At 51.5% G+C, this 19,496-nt stretch overlaps 2 protein-coding genes across 10 annotated transcripts in view; one reads left to right on the top strand and one right to left on the bottom strand.

The window, feature by feature from the left end:
• ATP6V0A1 (ATPase H+ transporting V0 subunit a1) overlaps positions 1 to 1,911 on the bottom strand; it is a 30,572-nt gene extending 28,661 nt beyond the window's left edge. For 6 of the 9 annotated variants that reach the window (XM_054517398.1, XM_054517400.1, XM_054517403.1 and 3 more), the window contains exons 1-4: positions 1,809 to 1,911; positions 1,483 to 1,624; positions 1,286 to 1,364; positions 268 to 365 (exon numbers count right to left, since the gene is read on the bottom strand). In XM_054517398.1, coding sequence (XP_054373373.1) covers positions 268 to 365; positions 1,286 to 1,364; positions 1,483 to 1,599 — 294 coding nt within the window. In that variant the 5' untranslated portion in view covers positions 1,600 to 1,624; positions 1,809 to 1,911. The remainder of the gene's footprint in view (positions 1 to 267; positions 366 to 1,285; positions 1,365 to 1,482; positions 1,625 to 1,808) is intronic. The other 3 variants (XM_054517401.1, XM_036399150.2, XM_036399151.2) reach the window with 1 other exon arrangement.
• A 1,995-nt stretch (positions 1,912 to 3,906) lies between these two features.
• CAVIN1 (caveolae associated protein 1) lies at positions 3,907 to 19,163 on the top strand. Its single transcript, XM_036398921.1, has 2 exons — positions 3,907 to 4,572; positions 16,786 to 19,163. The coding sequence occupies exons 1-2, from the start codon at positions 4,153 to 4,155 to the stop codon at positions 17,449 to 17,451; spliced, it is 1,086 nt and encodes a 361-aa protein (XP_036254814.1). The 5' UTR covers positions 3,907 to 4,152; the 3' UTR covers positions 17,452 to 19,163.
• The last annotated feature ends 333 nt before the right edge of the window (positions 19,164 to 19,496 follow it).

Raw genomic sequence — 19,496 nt, 5'->3', positions numbered from 1 at the left:
GCTTCTTCAAATCAACAAAACTGTGATAAACTTTATGACCCACCACCATAAACCACGTGGTTCCAGCAGTTTTTGGCTCATTTGAGTGGTAAAATTCCTACTGAGGACTCTCAGTTCTGTATTTGGACAATGTGAGCTGGCAGAGAGGCTGCCAGGGACAGCTGGAGACTGAGTTAATGTCCCCCTGCCACTAAATCCTGCAAGCATCAACCCACAGAGACAATTTCCCCTGTTTCCATCCAGAATCAAGTCTTAACACATCATTACCTCCAGGTCAATCATGTCACGTGGAAAAGGCACCTCTGGGTTTTCACCTGTGTCCATGATAGGAATATTTGCCTTTTTAATCTCCTTCTCCACAAACCCTGCAGAGACAACATTCAAAGTGTTAATTACAGATATTTCTGTGTCCAACAGTTCCCCCAAACTGCACCTGGCCCCAGCAGCAGCTGATTCCTTCCTCTCCTATTCCAAGGTGTGTTTTGGCCAGAATGATCTGTCCAGGGGAAGGTGAATCCCCGGAGGCAGTGAGCCCTGTCTGTGCCCTCACCCCTGTGAAAAATGTGTATTTTATGACTGGCTTTTCACAAATGTTAAAATGAATATCATATGTGTTGTGTTAGAAAGTTATGCTGTATTCATTCTCTTAAGTAGTGTGTTGAATATAGTTTTAAGTTATAACATAATGTTAAAATAGAAACTGTGTATGTGGGATAATTTTTAAAGAAAGGAATGAGGTACTCCCACTGAGATAGCAGCCACAGGACACCTGAATCTTTCAGATAAAGAGAATTTATTGCTCCATTAGCAGAAAAAACTCACTTCTTCCCGCCTGGAAGATACTTTTGGATTCAGAGGAAGAAGTTGACAGTGACCAGACAGAATCCTGTGTTTGAATGGAATTTATGCACCATGTATGAGGTGTATGAATATGCAACAGGCTGTTGCTTTTAAGGGTTAATCCTCTGTTAATGTGGGTCCTTTTTTGAGCTTATTTTGCCCAGAAATAGGTACCCGGACTGTCCATAACTCTTTTTTTTATTGTCTCATATTATCCAAATTGTCCAAATTTTTATTACTCTAGCTATATTGCTATTTTTAGAACCATTTTATTACAATTAAACTTTTAAAATTTTAAAAACGAGTGATTGGCGTTTTTAACACCCCTCTGCTCTGTTCCAAACGCTGCCTGCAGCTTCAGCCTGCTTTCACCGGGTTTTTATTTTTACTTTTTTTAACCAAAAGCTGCAGAGTCAGAGCCACATCCACCCCAGCGGGAACGTACGGAGCTTTCGGTCCATCTCCTCGCACCGCCGGACCTCATTGACGAATTTTCGGTGGAACACGTTCACGTCGGGGTTCAGCTGCAGGGAGAGACACGGCACTCAGCAAACGCCCGCCCCACCGGTCCCGATCCCGGTCCCGATCCCGGTCCCGATCCCGCGGGGCTCCCGGTGCCGCCACCGCCCCGGGGACACTCACGTCGCGGAACTGGACCTTGCCCAGCTCGCCCAGCTCGCTGACACAGCAGTAGGCGGCCTCGGACTGCAGGAACAGCTGCGCCAGGGTCATCTCCTCGCTGCGGAACAGCTCCCCCATGGCGGCGCCGCTCCCGCCGCGGCCTCTGCGGAGAGGAGCCGTGAGAACCGGGCCGGGCGTACGGAGCGAGGCCTTCCCGCCTCCGCCGCCGCGCCACGGCCCGGCTGCACCTGGAGCCCAGCCCGGTGTCTCCACCCCATCCAATCCCATCTCGTTCCCATCATATCCAGCCCCGTCCCGTCCCGTCCCGTCCCATTCCCCGCCATTACCTGCCGCCGCTGCCGCTGTCGCTGTCGCTATCGCCGCCGCCGCCGCCGCCGCCTGACCCGAGCCGGCTCCCGTCCCCGCGTCACGCGCACGTCTCCTGGAGACCGCGCGCGGCCCCGCCCCGGAGCTGATGATAGAGGCGGGCCCCGCGCGCCGCGGTGGGTGACGTCATGAGCGGCGTCGTGACGTCATGAGCGGCGTCGTGACGTCATGAGCGGCGTCGTGACGTCACGCTGCGAAGAACACAACTTGTTTTTAGACTTTTAAAAGTTTGATAGCAATAAAATGGTTATAAAAATAGTAATATAATTAGAGTGATAAAAATTTGGACAATTTGGATTTAGGACAATATGAGACAATAAAAGAAAAGAGTTATGGGCAGTCCGGGTACCTCTTTCTGGGCAAAATAAGCCCAAAGAAGGACCCACGTTAACAGAGGATTGACCCTTAAAAGCAACAGCCTGTTGCATATTCATACACCTCATACATGGTGCATAAATTCCATTCAAACACAGGATTCTGTCTGGGCAGTGTCAGCTTCTTCCTCTGAATCCTGACAGCGCCTTCAGAGCTGGGTGAGGCAGGAAGAAGTGAGTTTTTTCTGCTAATGGAACAATAAATTCTCTTTCTCTGGAAGATTCAGGTGTCCTGTGGCTGCTATCTCAGTGCAAGTCCTTTCTTTAGAAAAAAAAGTATCCTACATAGCATAGTTTCTATTTTAACATTATGTAATAACCTAAAACTATATTTAACACACTACTTAAGAGAATGAATACAGCACAACTTTCTAACACAACACATATAATAATTCATTTTAACATTTGCGAAAAGCCAATCATAAAATACACATTTTTCACATGTGCTGTGGGGCCACAGGGTGCAATGCTGTGATCCCAGCACCACCAGGCCCAGGTCAGTGGGCACAGCGAGCAGTCACGGGGCAGGCACACTGCAGGGAAAGTGCTGACTGCTGTGGGCAGTGTCAATGAACAATGTCCCTCTGCCTCTGTGGGATGTCGGGGTTGCCCAGCTGGATCATTTCTGGGAGGAGCCCAGTGGCAAAGGCTGAGAGCAGGCTTGGTCTGGCAGGAGTGCTGAGGGTGATGCCCCTTGCCAAAGCTGCCACCTTGCCAGTGTGCCCACAGCCTTCCCAAGTGGCAGCTCTGGCCATGGGCACTTGGCTCCCTCTGGCTGAGCCAACCCCAGAACCAGAGAAGGCTCTGGCCCAGGGTCACTCCCAAGATCTGAACTTTTCCTTCTCCACATTCCTGCAGCTGGGTTATTGCAAGGCCTGGTGGCACCTTCCGTGTGTCTCTCTGTTTTGAATAATTTAGGGTTTTTACCACTAAATCCACGAGTAATTTGGGCTTTGTTTACAAGCAGGGTCGTGCATTTAAAGTCTGGTGACAGGACCTGCAGAGGGCTCGAGGATTGCAGAGCTGGGAGAGCTCCTTTAGGGGGAGTGCCCAGCTGCCTCACAGGAGGGAATTATCCTTCTCTGAGTTAAATCTGTGCAGAGATTTTTAACTCAGAGAAGTTAAATCTCCACACAGATTGGAGATCTGTTGCACCCTGCATGTACCATGTGTGCCTCCTGCACATTCAGGTACATGGGAGGGGGCATTCCTAAGCTACAGACTTGTTGTATCTTAGATTCCTGTCCACTTTTCATGATGCAACTGCTGAATTCAAATTGTGGCATTTCTTTAAAATACTGAAATTCAGTCTCTCATAGTTCTGGAGAAAAAACCTCAAATGTAAGTACTGGCAAAAGGTCTGAGCTTCCAGCTGAACTTCAGCATGTGCAGTTGTTTAAACCTTAAAAAAGTTGTTTAAACCTTAAAAAAGTTGTTTAAAGCCTTCAGTGCACACAGCTGTGCCCAGATGGGGCTGCTTGCTTCCCACTCTCTTCCCAGCAGCTTCCCGAGCCGTTCACTAAAGGATTTTGTTTTTTCCTCCTGTTACTTCAGTGCCTTTAGACTGAGAGTAAAGCAGGGGCGGCTGCAGTTCCAGAGCTTTGCATTCCTGGCTGAGCCGTGCTTGTGTTTGCATGCAGAGCCCTCGTCTCCCCTCCAACTATTTTAATCATTTCAAAAGGGTGGGTCAGCAGGCATTTGGCAGCGGCTCCTTTTCTATAGCCGAGGTGGAGTCAGCCAATGACCTGCTGCAAGGCTGGAAAATTTTGCAGGGCAGTTCCACTGGCCGGCCGTGCGGGGCTGTGCCATTTGAATTTCAGCACAGCCTCTCGCTCGCTGCGCTCCCCATTCCTGGCTGCTCTCCCAGCGCGGAGTTTAGCCCAGGCTCGGGCTCAGCTTTCCCTGCTCTCTCCCCGCAGTGACAGCCACCATGGAGGACACCACCTTGCAAATCATCGAGCCACCCACCGTTTCTGAGACCTCGGAGGAGCAAGCGCCCGAGGAGCCCATCAAACCCGACCAGATCAACGGCGTGATGGTGCTGACCCTGCTGGACAAGATCATCGGGGCCGTGGATCAGATCCAGCTGACCCAAACACAGCTGGAGGAGAGGCAGCAGGAGATGGATAGCGCAGTGACCAGCATCCAGGGAGAGCTGACCAAGCTGACCAAGGCACACACCACCACCAGCAACACCGTCAACAAAATGCTGGAGAAGGTGCGCAAGGTGAGCGTCAACGTGAAAACCGTCAGGCAGAACCTGGAGAAGCAAGCCGGGCAGATCAAGAAGCTGGAGGCCAACGAAGCGGAGCTCCTGAAACGCAGGAACTTCAAAGTCATGATCTATCAGGTAAGGAAAGTGTTTCATGATGTCTTTACGTCCTGTTAGTGGGTGTTTTCTTTGCTGAGGGTCCCGTCACGCTGCATGTTCTCCCAAACTCCCCAGATTTTCTGGCAGTCCAAGCTGAGGCGCGTCCCCCGTCACCTCATTTGTGATTTAACATGTTCTGTGTGTCCTAAGACAAAGTTTGACAGAGTTGTCCCATTTAACAGGAATTTTAATGCAAGTAGGGATCAATCGTGAGTTCCCAGCCCTAAGAACTCACTGCAATGAGCCAAGTGAAGTGTCAAAATAACCTGATTTAACTGCTTAGCTCAACAAAGAGCAATAGTGCTCTGGGATCTAGAAGGGGGTGTTGGAAATCCATCTGCCAACGTGCCTTCTACCAAGAGACACCATGTGTACGTCTACGTGGAGACCGATGATATTTCAAATTTGTGACATGCATCTGGTAACAAGTGATAGTAACCCCAGCCTCAGGGTTAATCTGTCCAGCCAGGGCAGATAGAGCTGTCAGAGAAAATCCAGCCCAGCCCCTTGAGCTTGGCAGTGCTCGGGGTGGCCTTTGCTGAGGGCTTGTGCAATTCCCATCTTCCTTCTTCTGCATCCCGCAAGCCTTGAACCTCCTTGCTGTTGGGTCCCAATAACAACTTTGGTTTGCTTGATGTTCACCCCCTGCACTAAGTGCTGGAGTTTTCACTTAACATTAAACAAGGAGAGAGAGACAGGAACATGATTCTGTCAGGTTTCCTGCCTGGAGTTAGTTTTCTGCATTAGAGCAAACTCTTCTGTTGGGCCAGGGGAGAAAAGTGAGTGAAACAGTTAATGGTACAGCTGAAAGCCTCTGGGTTAATAATAGCCAGTGCTAGGAACAAATGGAGAAGCTTCGAGTGCTGATCATGGGAAGAGAGAGAAGAAAAGCAGAATAAAAGGGAGAATGGTCCTTTCTGTGGGGTTTGAGGGCGAGTGGCTCATGACAGGCTCAGGGGTCAGACACGTACCTGTGGGATTTCTTGGTTCAGAGCTTGAGCATTTGTTGTTTTATCATGACTGAAGGGCTGAAAGCCTGTTCAGATCATACAGGAAACACAACCAGTTATAGCCAGATATGTGTGTGTGGATTTATTACAAGCTCTTTGTAAATCAGTCTATCCGTGGAAAAATAAAACAGAAGCAACGACCACTGCAAAATGAGAGGAGTGGAGGGAATTGTTTAAACATAACATTCCATGTCAGTTACGGAAATAGGTAGGAAGTTGGCAAGGTTCAAGGTCCTTGGGAAGCATCCCAAACATCTCCAGGTTAGTGTTTCATGAGTAGTTTGTGTTGGTTTGCTGTGGCTTATTGATTTTGAGCAAAGTTTCTTTTCTAATATGAAAAAGCTTTCTAAAAGCTTGGGGCCTGGCCCTGCTGCTGTGGTGAGGACAGGGCAGCCTTGGAAAGAGTCCTTTGGCCAGGGGCTGTGCCAGGGGCTTGAGGAATCATGGAGGTATTAGGGGAAGAAATGATTTGGGATTTGGGAGGATTTCCCAGCACAGAATTTAGTGTGATTGGAATGTCACAGAGCACAGGTAAGGAGTTCTCCAGGGCTTGCACTATGTGAAATGGATCTGTTTGTGCCCTCGTGGACGTGCTGGCACTTCCACAGGAATGGAGCAGACCCGGCCCTGGAGGGAAATCATCCAGCTCTGGGGTCCAGCCTGGGGTTAACTGAGCAATTCACTGTGCTTCCCTAACCGTATCTGCAGTTAAAACCAAATAATTACAAAAGAACTCTCTAATTCGGTGTCTCACTTCTCAGACCCCCGCCTACCAAAGTGTCTGTTGGGTATGTTACTGGTCATGTCATTAATTCTGCAGTGCTGAGCACATCATTGCTCCTCTCTGACTCAGGGAAAGCTGCTTTCCCAAGCTGGGGGTGATGGACTAACAAATTCAAAGATTTATTAGTCTTTTCTTCTGGAGAGCAAGAGATAAACTCATCCTCGGAGATGTAAAAAAAATTCCGTGATTTTTTACAGCAGCGTAGCTGTTTTTGGGTGAGAGATCCGAGCAGAGCAAGGGTCCTGCTCTAATAGGGTTCAATATTGCACAGTTCTGCAGTTGGATGAAATAAAAGAGGTACAGATAAATGAGCTCTTTGCTGGTTCTTGATGTTTGATTATTCTCTCAGCATTGAGTCCTGAGGTTTCAGCCATTGTGGAGGGATTATTTCAGGAGCGCAAATAAGAACTTTTGCACCCCGGAGGGAAGTCAGACTGCCTGTGAGAATTGTGTTGTTCTCGCTGTAGATTAGGAGGAGATGAAAACCAAATTTTTATCAGGGAAAGCCTGACCTGTGGCATGATCCTGAGCACATCTGCTGGGGTGGTTTCAAAATTTGGGGGAGAAAGTGCAGGGCTGGATATCACTCCCATGTCCCGGCTGAGGGGAGGTATTGAGCAGAACATTTACAGGCATCACTCTCAGTCCTGTCCACGCTTGTGTTTTCTCACTTGTTTTTCTCTTTGAGCTGATTTTGCCTGGAGCTGGTTTGATTTCTCTGAATTAAGAGTTTTTTGTATAGACTTAATGTAGGGAATTAAAGAAATTCTTTAGAATAATACTCAAAAATATCCATACCCCTCCAAATTGCCCCATCTTTCTCTTTTGAAAACTTGCTGAGCCAAAGCAGAGGTGAGAGCTTTGACAGGCCAGTGTGTACACAGACATTCAGTGCAGAATTTACCTTCCTAAAAAGTCTGATGTCAGTGAGTGCCTGCACTGCTCAGCAGCCTCAGAGCAGAGCTCAGAGCTTCCTTTGTGCCTCTGTCCCGGGCTCCTGTCTTTCAGAGAAATCAGGACACCAAAAAATTCCGTGAGAGTGGTTGCTAATAAAAACAAACTAAAGTGACTTCGTCCCAAATCTCCTGGTTTTAGGATCCTCAACGTGGGGCTGGTTACTGCAGTTCATGGTTAAATAATGGATGTCCTGTGCAAGCAGCTACTGCTCTGAAACCAGACTTTGTGAGAGCTGGAGAGCAGCACGTGGCAGTTTATGTAAGCTTGGCATTTTCCTCCAAACTGTTTTTTTGACAATTAAACTTATTCCTGCAAATGCCAGAGGCTGATTTTGTTACAGCTGGACAAACCCCCGCAGCACTCGGCACGCACAAGGAGTATTGAATTTCTAAATTGTGCTGGTCCTTTATTTTGAGGCTGGTGTGGGCTGAGCTCTGGGGATGTGCAGTGTTTTTGTTGGGAAGAGCAGCTTTGTCTGAGGGGTGTGTGTGCTCCCCACGCTGTCCTCTCAGGATGCTCCCTTGGGGCTCATCTGCCCTTCATGGGGTTTTCAGGGAAACTCTGTGAGTTTCTGTGGGAAGGGCTGTGCTGTTGGGAGAGCAGGGTGGGACCTGGATCCCAGCCATGCAGTGTTGGGTGGGTAGGGCTGGGCAGGGAAATATAAATAGCCCAGCCTGGCTTTGTGCTGGCGTGGGCCTTATACGGATGGGAGACTGTGCATGGAGAGGAGGAGGGGGAGATTTCAAACCCACTCATTAATGTGACAGATTCAGACCTGAGCTGCCTCAGTTTTGGGTCTGTGCTCCTCAAAAGAATGTGGAAAAAGACACGAGCTCAGGGAGCTGAGGAGCAGCACAGGGCAGGGACCCCAGGGCATACAAACCCACTGCCCCCGGGCTACAGCCTTTCTCCACTGCCCAAACAGAATGGCAGCTGCCCTGAGCTATGGTTTTGTTTCAAATTGATCATTCAGAAACTCATTCATGATGAGTTTAATGGCAGTGGAGCATTGACAAGAGCCAGGAAGATCCACAGCCCTGAGGGACAGCCTGGCTGGGTGACGTGCCTGCAGTTCAGTGCTGCCTGCCCAGCTCCAGCATTAAAAATAAATAGGAATTTCCAAAGCAATTTGGGGGAACAGCACTGGGATAGGAACAGCACCACGTACCCAGGTGCTTTTCCTGCAAAACCAGCTGGCTCCACGTGGCTGAGAGCTCTCTGTGCTGGAACATCCATCCCTCTTCCCACTGGGAAGGGATTTGCATTGCAGCAGCCACTGTATTCATTTTCTGATAATACTTTAAAATAAAAAGCAGGTTTCACTATCACTGCAAATCCAGCCAAAAGCAGCTCCTGTCAGTGCTGCCTCCATTGCAGCACATGAACATCCTGATGTACAAAAATCTTGCATATTCTCTGCATATTATGGAACTGTAAGAGTTTCAAGATAATAATTCAGAGGATACTGAGCCTTAAAAAAAGTCAGGATGTTAATAGCTCTGACTCTTAGGACTTCTTTTAGTGCAGATTACCAGTCTACCAGCATACAGCTCTGGAGCATGGATTTCTCTGTTGCAATCTAGTATCAACTGCATTAATATTTCATTGCTCAGCTATTATTTATAAGCAGTTGGTGCCAGAACTGTTTGCTTTGCTAAAATCCTTTCACCATTATAGTTCCAGGCTGAGCTGTGCAGTCACAAATTGTCCCAGAGCAAAGGGCCAGAGGCTGCCCAGCCATTGGGACAGGGTTAGATTGGATGAGTAGTGATCATGAGAACAAACCCAAGGTAATATCCCTCCTTATCACCAATTCCTCCCTCAGGCCTCTCATGTGCACAACCCAGAAGGCACAGCAATGACTTATAAACTATTCAGCAACAGGCTTAGCCCTCTTTTGTCCCATTTGGGATTGTCCTCTTGATTCTGCAAGATCTCCTACAACTTACAGAGCACCTGAAGAATTGTGGGTCCACTGTCCAGCTGTGAGATAGACAAAGAGCAGAAACAAAATGTGCAGTATCAGTAAAGGAAAATCAAATATTTAGAATAAAAAGTCTCAGGATGTTTAGTCTTCAGCTTTATGTGAGGATGCAAATGTCAGTGTCTGCAAAGGATCTGTAATACAAACCCCATCTTTGCTGCTTTGCTGCTCAGGAGCAGCTCCGGAGTCATCAATCAGCTCAGGCAGATCTGAGAGCAAAGCCAGTGGTACAAACAGACTGATAATGGCATCAAAACTTCTTAATGCTGTCAGTGGGGAAAAAAGCTCCTTTTCACTCTCAATCTATTTATTTCTCTGTTTCCTACAGCTCTCCCTCTCTTCTGACTCACTAAAGGCAAAAGCATTTTTCCAAGCACAGCCTCCTCCTCTCCCCAGCCTCCCTCCCTTCCTTTGCACCAGCTCTGGTGCCTGTCCCAAGTGGCTGTTTCTCACAGCTCATGAGGCAGATCCAGCTTTTCAGACACAGCTTCCAGAACACAGGGTAACTGGATGTGCCTGATATGATAGAAAGAAGTGCCAGGCAGATTGCACAACAGCCAGAATTACAGAGGCTAGGAGGACTCTGCTAGGCAGGGAGATGCTACTAGAGATTGAATTATTTATCCCTCTAACATTTACCTAATCCCAACCTGATTTGCTTTCTCCCCTCATATTTTAGATCTTTTTATCTCAGCAGTATTCCTCGGTGACTTCTTACAGCAGGACTCAAAATCTCATCTATAAGGCCTGAGGCTTCTCTTTTCATGAACCTCTTGGCACTATTGGACACAAACTTTGTCCAACCCTTGGAAGCCAAGAGTCAAGGCCATGCCTGACTTTGCTGTGTCACTGGGTGCAGAGATCTGGGAGCTGCTGGGAATTATCTGGCGCTGCTTTAGGGTAAGGTCAGTACGTGACAAAAGCAGCGGATAGAGTTCTGGAGCTGCAGCCGCCTGCTTCAATCTCTGCAGCCTCTGCACTTCAGTCAATAAACACAGGGCTTTCAAATCACCACTGTGGTGGTGTTCGCAGGGGTCCCAGGATGAGGGAAGAGATGAGAATCTTGACTCCGTGTTTCAGAAGGATGATTTATTATTTTATGATATATATTATAGTAAAAGAAAATGATGTATTATAACTATACTAAAAGAAGAGAAGAAAGGATTTCATTAGAAGGCTTGAAAGGAAAAGAATGGAATGATGATAAAATCTTGTGACTGACCAGAGTCCGAGACAGCTGGACTGTGATTGGCCATTAATTAAAAACAACCACATGAGACCAATCAAAGATGCACCTGTTGCATTCCACAGCAGTAGATAATTATTGTTTACATTTAATTTCTGTGGCTTCTCAGCTTCTCAGGAGAAAAAATCCTAACAAAAGGATTTTTCATAAAATATGTCCATGACACACCACCCCTTTTTTTCATGATCTTACATTTACAAACAAACTCTGAGTTCAGCTACACCACAGCAAAGGGAGACATGTCCCCAACAGGTGACACTGAAGCCCTGTGATTGTGAGCAGAGTCTGGCCCTGTGGCAGTGCCTGAACCCACAAGAAGGGATCCTGTGTCTCCTGGGACCTTCTGAATCAGAGACAGGCACTCTTCCATCTCACAGATCTTTGCTGACTCTCTTTTCTGTCAAATTCTGCTTCCTGGCTTCTCCCTTGACTAAAACAGACCCCTGTGCCTTTTTCTCTCTGCCTGTTCTCGTGCTAACCCGGATCACTGTTGTTCTCAATCAGATTCCTGGAAGGAACAGGTAAGTGTTTCCACTGTGCTTCCTTTCCCTGGCCATTGAAATGCAGTTTTCCTCATCTTAGCCCGAGAAGATGCCACGGGTATGCCTTGAGTCTTCGCCAGGGACTGCCCTCTGAGCCCAGCCCATGGAGACAGGCCCAGGGCAGCAGAAGACACAGGAGGAGGCAGCAGTTTAGGGCCTCGTCAGCGGCACCCCCTGAAGATCACTCTGAACCTCTTCTGAAGCTCTGGGAGCTGCTGATTCTGAGCCTTTGCTTCTCTCCTGCTTGAGGCTGCCTCGGGCTCTCAGACCTCCAAGGCTGATCCTGCTCTGACTAATGTGCTTGCTGCATGAGCGTGGGTGTGAGGAGCTGGGATTTTCCCTCAGGAGGAGCTGCTGTGTGGCTTGCATGAAAAAGGGCAAGTGGCCAAGGGCAGCTGGCTCTGCTGTGACTGGGCAAATCCCACCTGTTCTTTGAGCTGCCATTTCTCCCTGTGAAATGCAGCCCTGGAACCTCCTCAGGCTTCTTGTGAGCATTAGTTTGTGATTGTGGTATGGTTTGAAGTTGTTGTTTTAAACAGGTAAAACAGGCAGAGAGCACAAACTGTGACATAAACTTCCAATGTTTTGGGCAGCCCCTGCAGCATCTCCCATTTCTGTCTGGCCACAGTCCCTGGGGCTGCTTGCTCAGAGTCAGGTCCTGCACACGCTGGAGTGGTGACTTTAACTGTTGTTCATGTAACATTTAGTCCACAGAGGCCACTGTTGCCTTCCTGTCATTGTGCAGCTGCTGGCTAAAACACCCCAAGCTCCAGCTGCCCTTTGGGGGTCACCCAGCAGCGTTTGCAGCACTGTCCAGTGGGAATGGCCACAGGAATATTCCAAGAGCCAGGTGAGAGTGAACCAAGTCTGGGAATTTTGGTCTCTGCTCAAAGCTGCCAGGGAAAACTCCTCCTTTTCAAGGAGAATGTCAGATCTAAGAAAAGACTCTTTTATTTTTTGTGATCTAGCAAACTAGCAATTTCAGTCTCCACAGAAAAGGTCGTTCCACCAAGGCACTGGAGAGGAAAGCACAGCCCCCTCTGTGCAGGATATCTGGACGCTGCTGAGCCCTGCTACGTTCAGGGTGCCTCTCATGCATGCTGTTGTTACTCAGGAATAGCTGAATCCTCCTTCCCATGACACTGCTGGAAGGTCAGCACAAAGCAGCGTCCTCTGAGGCCTGGCACAGCAGAGCAGTTATCATGGAAACGGGAGCAGAACTTGTTCTCTGGCACAGTCTGACCTGACCTGGAGGGCTGCTTGCTGCCCAAGCTCCTCCTAATCCTCCCCCAGGCTCCCCAAGGCCAGGGCCAGGCCGTGCTGCCCGGGGTGGGTGCAGGAGGGGCTCCAGCTCACAAAGTGTTGAGATCAGCCTGATTTGGTCATAGCGGAGCCCAGGAATGTGAGCTGGTCGTTTTCTGCATGTTACTGCTGCAAACATCAACCAAACTCTCTGCGCTGCTGCAGTTGTGTAAAAATAACAGGAGTGAAATGAATTGCAGATGTGATTTGCATGTGCATGTGAGGACCTTCCATTAAACCTTCCAACTGGAGAGCAGAGCGGCTGGGAGTGCTGGGACTCAGTTCCTTACACACTGACTGGGAATGCAGCTCAGCTCTGCGTCTCCTTGGCCTTCTTATACAGCCAGGGGAAGTGTTTACGTGTGTTGTAGCAACCAGGCTGGTGTCCATGGCCGTGGGCCGCGGGTGACTCACTGCCAGGGAACTCGAAAACAATGTCAGATAAAAGCCCACTCAGGGGAGAGACTGCTGAGGATCCGACAGCTCGGGGTTGTTTGAAGTAGGAGGACACAGAGCAGCTGGCAGCCAGCTGCCCCTGGGGCTGGCTGTGGGGCCCCTCTGGGTGCCCACAGAGTCCGCAGATGGACAGGCCCAGTGCCAGGGAGCTTCCCAAAGCACAGCTCATCCCGGGAGCTGCAGGGATAATCAGGCTCCATGTCCCTGTCCTGCTGCTGGGTGCAGCTCTGCACTGTACACGGAGTTTGCTGCTGCTGGTAACAAAATCTTCTGAAAAATGTTGTTTACTTGCTATCCTTGTGCCAGTTGGATGCAAACAGAGAGGACAGAACTGGTTTGCCTCTGCTGATTGGGAGCCAGGTTTTGAACACCCCAACAGGCAGGGATGCCAAGACCCAGGATTTTGGACTCGCCCACTTCAGGATCAGTGTTTTCTGAGTAAAAATAGAATGCCTGGTGTTAAAAATGTGGCTCAACTGGATGAGTCATGAGTAAAATGAAGTGCAGAGAGCATAGTGCCTTGCTTGGACAGAGCAGGGATTTGTGCAGCAGCCAGCCATGGGCCTGGGATGGCTCTTGATTGTTTCAGTCACGTCCCATTATCCTGCACGCCTGTGTCTGCAGGCATGTCCTGCCCACACCAGGCAGTTCCCCTTCCCTACTGGAGAAACCTCCTGGGCAGGGAGGAGGAGACTCTTGGTGGCTCTTGGGCAGTGCCTGGGTGCAGGGGGTGGGTACATGCAAGGGATGCTCAGCAGAACGGGCTGGTCCCCATCAAGGTGTGCCAGAGCTGTGGATGTTCTCACACCAGCTGTGCTGTGCCTGAACCCACAGGAATGCTCCCTGAATGCAGGGGAGCTTGGACTCTGGGGACTGTCCCTTAGCACACTGCTGAAAATCCTCCAGTGGTCCCCAGCTGGTCATCTACTGGTCAGACCAGCAATCAGTGAGGAAGAGGTGGGCTGAGGATGGGAAATGCAGGAATTATGCCTAGGGGAGAGAGAGAAACCAGGAGCAGGACATGAAGGGTTTCCCAAACACAGCTGGAGAAAAGCTCTTGGAAACAATCCCAAGGGGGGAGGCTGGGATCCCCACGTATGAGAAGGGCTGTGCTCCCTCAGTGCCTCTGGGTCTGATCCATGAGTGCCTCCTGACAGAGCTGTGAGCACTGCCAGGCTGGGCTGGGCTGTGGGGACGGAGCAGTAATAAAGCCTCAGGGCTGGCAGAGTGGGAGAAGGGAGAGTGCTCTGTGGGATCACAGAGCTGGGCAGCTGCTGCTCTGCAGGTGAAGTGCAGGGTTTGGGAGGGCTGCAGGCACCCCAAGAGGGGTTGTTGCTCCCACTGTGCCATGTACCCAAAACTGCTGCTGGCCATGTCTTGGTGGCTGTGAGGGAAAAGCTGCAGGATGCTGCTGAGGCTGGATGGGAGCATTGCTGGCCCAGCCCATCCCATCACATCAGAAAATTCAGTCAAGAGCTGGATATACTGGTGTAGCACAAGGAAAGGTGAGGAAAGGTTGTTGTTTATGTGACAGACGTGGAGGTTTGAGGTGGTGTTTCTTGCTGCAAACACATATTCTGGAGCTCACAAGGGGCTGATAGGATCAGGGTTTGCAGGATATGGCCCATTTCCAGGGACAGCTGTGCCAGGCAAGAGGGGGATGCCTTTGTTCTGGCTCATTGTGTTGCCTCAGAGGGAAGGAAGTGGCTGGAGTTCCTGATGTTCTGCTGGCTGGGCAGGGTCCCTGGAATTTTCTGGGATTGCTCTGGCAGGTGTTGTTGTGGAGAACAGGATCCCTGCCTTCCCCCTGATGTGGGTTTGCCCTGGACTGACCTGGCCCTCTGGAGAGTGTGTGTATTGTTTTCTGCTGAAGTGGCTCATCAAATGAAGAAAACACATGTTGGCCACTTCACCTTAATCCCCACAAAGTGTATGAGACCTGACCTGTGATCTGGAGGGTGAAGAGCTTCACCCAGCACAGTTGTCTGCTCTGAAGAAAACCCAGAATGAAAGCTCTGTGCTTTCACCACAGACACTGCAGCCTATGCCACCCCCACTGAGCCCAGTGCTCCACGGAGCTGGCTTTCCACTGCTCACAAAAGTTTCTCCAGATGCCCTTGTGCTTCCAGAACTTCATCTGGCCCAAGGACCAGTACCTGTGCTTAGGGAAAAAAATGAGAAAGCAGCTGAGAGCATCTGGATTTCACGCAGGTGAAGCTGTGCTGGAGTCACATATTTGATGAGTTGTGTCACTTCTCCAGGGGTGGAAGGGAAGGCAGGGCTGGGGACAGCACAGAGGGCTGGGGACAGCACCCATGCCTGCAGGGAGGGCATCTCCAGGAGCTCAGGCCAGAGGCACAGAATGGCAGTGACCTTGGTGAGGCAGGGCAGTGGCGTGGGGTGGGACAGTGCTCAGGGTGAGGGTGTGCACACACCCTGTCCCTTCCGGCTCTGAGCAGGGACCGGGATGTTCTGTCCCACTACAGCACCAGGAACACCCCTCCTCACGCCTGGGGGAACGGCCACCCCCCTGTCCTGGCTCTTGGCACCCGTGCAGCTCCTTTGTGCAGCTGCTGTGACACGCAGAGCATGGGAGGTGCCACAGCAGAGTCACCCTGGCCACGTCCCCAAGCCAGGGGCAGGCAAATCACTGCTGGTGTTCCAGCGTTTGCCACGCACTTCAAGCACTTGGGGTACACCAGGGGCTGCCCCTTGATTTCCAGTGCAGGGCTGGAATGCCATCCTTGCTCTGCTCTGCTGCTGCCTGCCCAGGGCTCAGAATGGCACCAGGCTGTCCTGCTGCCCAGGCTCTCCTCCAAACCTCAGCCCAGCAGCTCCACATGCTGAGTGCCCGTTCCACACATTGCCCTTTGGCTGCTGCTGGATTCCTGACAGGCTGGTCCTGGCAGCTCCCACCTCTCCCACCCAGCTCTGTAGATTAGAACTGCTTGGGCAATAAATTTCCGAGCGTGAGCTGCAGCCCTGCAGCTGTGAGGCTCTGTACAGTGATGGGCTATTTCCAGCCTGTCCTGGGAACAGAGAGGTGAATCACTGCAGCAGGGACGCATGCTATGTGCTGCTCAGATGAAAACCAATCCCACTCCAGATCTGTGCCCCTCTCCCAGGCACATGCTTGTCCTCTGCCACTGGGATCAGGAACTTGGCTGGCTCAGGCTCATGGAGAAGCTGAATGAATCCAAGTAGAGCTGTGTCTCCTTGCAGACCAGGCTGTGTGAGTTGGGACCACTGTCTCCACTATCTCCAGATATGGACTTGGGCAAATTCTCTAACTTATTCCCCAGTGGAGAAATAGGAAAAACAGGGCAGCCTGCTGCATCCCAAGAGATTCCCAGCCCCACATCTGGATCCTGAGGCCTTGGGAAAGTCTGAGTGCAGCCTGGGGACGGCCAGGACAGAGTGTGCATGCTGGTGCTGTAGCCAGACTCTCAGCTCTGGCTGTGCCTCTGCAGCCCTGTGCTGTGCCTGGGGTCACAGCTGGACCTGGCCAGGCTGGAATCCTGAAGACCACAGTCCTGGTGGTCCACATGTCCCTGGACATGGTCCAGGATAAAGATGAAACTGGAGGGCACAAGACTGTGACACAGACAGAGGAAGAAGGAAAAGGCTCCAGTTTCAGTGCTGGGCTGCCTTTCCCATACTTCTGGCATCACAGATGAGTTTGGAGCCAGCCTAGGGTGAGCAGAGCTGGTGCCTGAGTCCTGGTACGGGAGAGTCCTAAGCGGATCCTCCTCACCATGACTTTATCAGCTGCAGTGAGGGAGGATGAGGCCAGGCCTGAGGTACCTGGGTGTGTTTAGCTGGGTGGAGGCCGATGTGTGGGAGGGAGGACGGGCTGGCTCCGGGGTTGCCGGTGTCTGTGTGTCTCACTGGCTCCGCTCTGTGTCTTGCAGGATGAAGTGAAGCTCCCATCTAAACTGAGCATCAGCAAGTCCCTAAAGGAAGGTGAAAAGCTGGAGAAGGAAGGTGAGGGTGAGGAGGTCCCTGTGGGTGAGGACCATGCGGAGGAGGACCATGTCCAGCTCTCCTCGGATGAGGAGGTGGAGATTGAGGAGATTATCGAAGAGTCACGGGCAGAACGCATCAAAAGGAGCGGCATGAAAAGGGTGGATGACTTTAAGAAGGCATTCTCAAAGGAGAAGATGGAAAAGACTAAGCTAAAGACCAAGGAAAACCTGGAGAAGACCCGCCACAACTTGGAGAAGACCCGCCACAACCTGGAGAAGAGGATGAACAAACTGGGCACTAAAATTGTGACTAACGAAAGGAGAGAGAAGATGAAGAGCTCTCGGGACAAACTGAGGAAGTCTTTCACCCCTGATCACACCATCTATGCCAGATCCAAGACAGCCGTCTACAAAGTGCCACCCTTCACTTTCCATGTCAAGAAAATCAGAGAGGGTGAGGTGGAGGTGAAAGCCACAGAGCTGGTGGAGGTTGGTGGAGAGGAAGGAGAAAATTCAGACCTGATGCGTGGGGAGAGCCCTGACATGCACACCCTGCTGGAGATCACGGAGGAGACTGACGCGGTACTGGTGGACAAGAGTGACAGCGAGTAGGACAGGCTGCAGAGCACAAGGGTTGTGGATGACAGCTGAACACAAAATCACTCACATTTCGAGCTCTCCCTGCCCTGGAGCCCCAGGGAAGTGTACACAACGCATCCTTCTTACCCTGCAGAGCTGATGCCGATCCCCTGCCTGCTTTGTACAAGGTATATTTTATATTTTAGTTTTAGCACATAAACATTAGGAACACGGAACTGTTTTTCTTACACTACTAAATCACCCTCGGAGACCATTCCTGCTGCAGCCTTCTTGCCCTACACCTGAAGATGTGCTTTGAGTGACAGGGCCCTGACCCAGCTGGAGAGTGCTGATCCCAAGAAGCTGTACAGCTGAAAGTTCAAGAGTCCTCCATAAGAAAAACCTGGTGTCAAGAAAGCTTCCTGCAATAGCCCACCAGCCCACACCACCTGGCCCCCTATGCCAGGCTCTGCAGCCACTCCACAGGCAAGAAGACTCCCAGCACCCAACCCGGCTGCTCCTTCGGGGGACCAGAGGAACTGGGATGCAGCCGGTGCACAGGAGGGAAGAGCTGAGCAAATCCTCTTGTTGGGCAGCACATGGCAAAGCTGAGCTGGCCTGGGGCCGGTGGGGCTGCTCCTCTGCCCTCCCAAGGACTCGGTGACCTTTTCCCAAAGCCACCCTGCAGCTGGGGTGTCACAGAGCTGGGGCTCACTGCTCCTCCCCGCTGTGCCCCGGGGCTGTGGCAGGAACAGAGCAAGCTGCAGGCTTCTCACATGGGTCAGGGATCTGCCAGAGATCCAGGAGGAGTCCCAGGGCAGGGAGCAGCATGGAGGTGGGGTGCTGGGTCTGCTCCCTCCACACCCACAGAGGTGGTGGCAGCAGGCAGTGGGGCCCACACTTGCTGCCCTGGGAGAGGGGGACACCCAGGCAGCAATGCTGGAGCAGCCACCATGGCTAGGGACTTGTTTCCAGAGGGATATGGGATGCACTGCTGCCATGTGAGCCTCTAGACCATCAGAAAGAGGCCTTGACACCTGCCCAGCACAGGACCTTGAGCATTTCTGAGCGTCTGCTTTCTGCAGGGGTCCTGGCACAGCTCAGGCTCATGCCCATGCCCATGCCCACGTCCTGTGCTTTCCTCCCTGTGTCCTGCTTTCTGCAGCTTCACTCCATGCCCTGAGTGAGGCAGCAGGAAGGCAGCACACGGTGCCTTGGGGGCTCTGCCTGGCTCAGCCCAGCTTGCCTCTTACATACTCAGCCCCGCTGCAAGCCCCAGCCTTGCATTCCCCATCCTGCTCCCCCAGCACGAGGCTGCTGCTGCTGCTCACATAACCCAATATATAAACTTGCTTTACCTTTAAAGAATTATTTTCCTTCAAACAGTGCTGTCCCAGCCTCGGGGTCCTGCCACAGCTTCCCTCCCCACAGGAGGTGGGAGCGGTCGGTTCCGTGTGCCGGCTGCAGGCAGCCCTGAGACACCGGTGGCCCCGAGGCTCCCGGTGTGGGGAGGCACCGGGCACCGGCTCTTGGCTGCTGGTGCTTCCCAGCCCCGTGTGAGCCCACAGCTCACCTGCCCTCACAGAATCTCCTGCGGGCCCACAGGCCGTTTTTTCACGCGGGTTTTCTCTGAGCTGCAGGGCCGGGACAGCAGGGCCAGGGCGGCAGAGGCCCCTGGGTGATCCTCACCTGTCCCTGGCTGTGCCCAGGCAGCAGCGCAGCAATAAAGTCTCTTTTGTAAACCACCAGTGTGAGGCCTGTCCGTGGCACCGGGCGCTGGGGAGGGGCTGATCCCCACAGCACTGCTGTGGGGGCTGACATGCTGAGCCCCACAGGGATCCATCCCCACAGTCCTACACGGGCTGATCCCCACAGCCCTGCAGTGGGGCCTGACACTCAGAACCCCACAGGGATCCATCCCCACAGCCCTACGGGGATGATCTCCATAGTCCTATAGGATCCATGTCCACAGTCCTATAGGATCGATCCCCTCAGCCCCACAGGGACCGATCCCCACAGTTCTATAGGATCGATCCCCACAGTCCTATAGGATCAATCCCCACAGCCCCACAGGGATC

This window comes from Molothrus ater, chromosome 27, assembly GCF_012460135.2.
Source record: "Molothrus ater isolate BHLD 08-10-18 breed brown headed cowbird chromosome 27, BPBGC_Mater_1.1, whole genome shotgun sequence".
NCBI classification, from domain to species: domain Eukaryota; kingdom Metazoa; phylum Chordata; class Aves; order Passeriformes; family Icteridae; genus Molothrus; species Molothrus ater.
This window is presented reverse-complemented; position numbering and strand designations above follow the sequence as displayed.

Excerpts from the sequence above, each read along its gene's own strand:
- CAVIN1 (XM_036398921.1), top strand. The coding sequence starts at position 4,153 with ATGGAGGACACCACCTTGCAAATCATCGAGCCACCCACCGTTTCTGAG. Across the intron at positions 4,573-16,785 it reads TCAAAGTCATGATCTATCAG|GATGAAGTGAAGCTCCCATC; the intron begins GTAAGGAAAGTG and ends TGTGTCTTGCAG.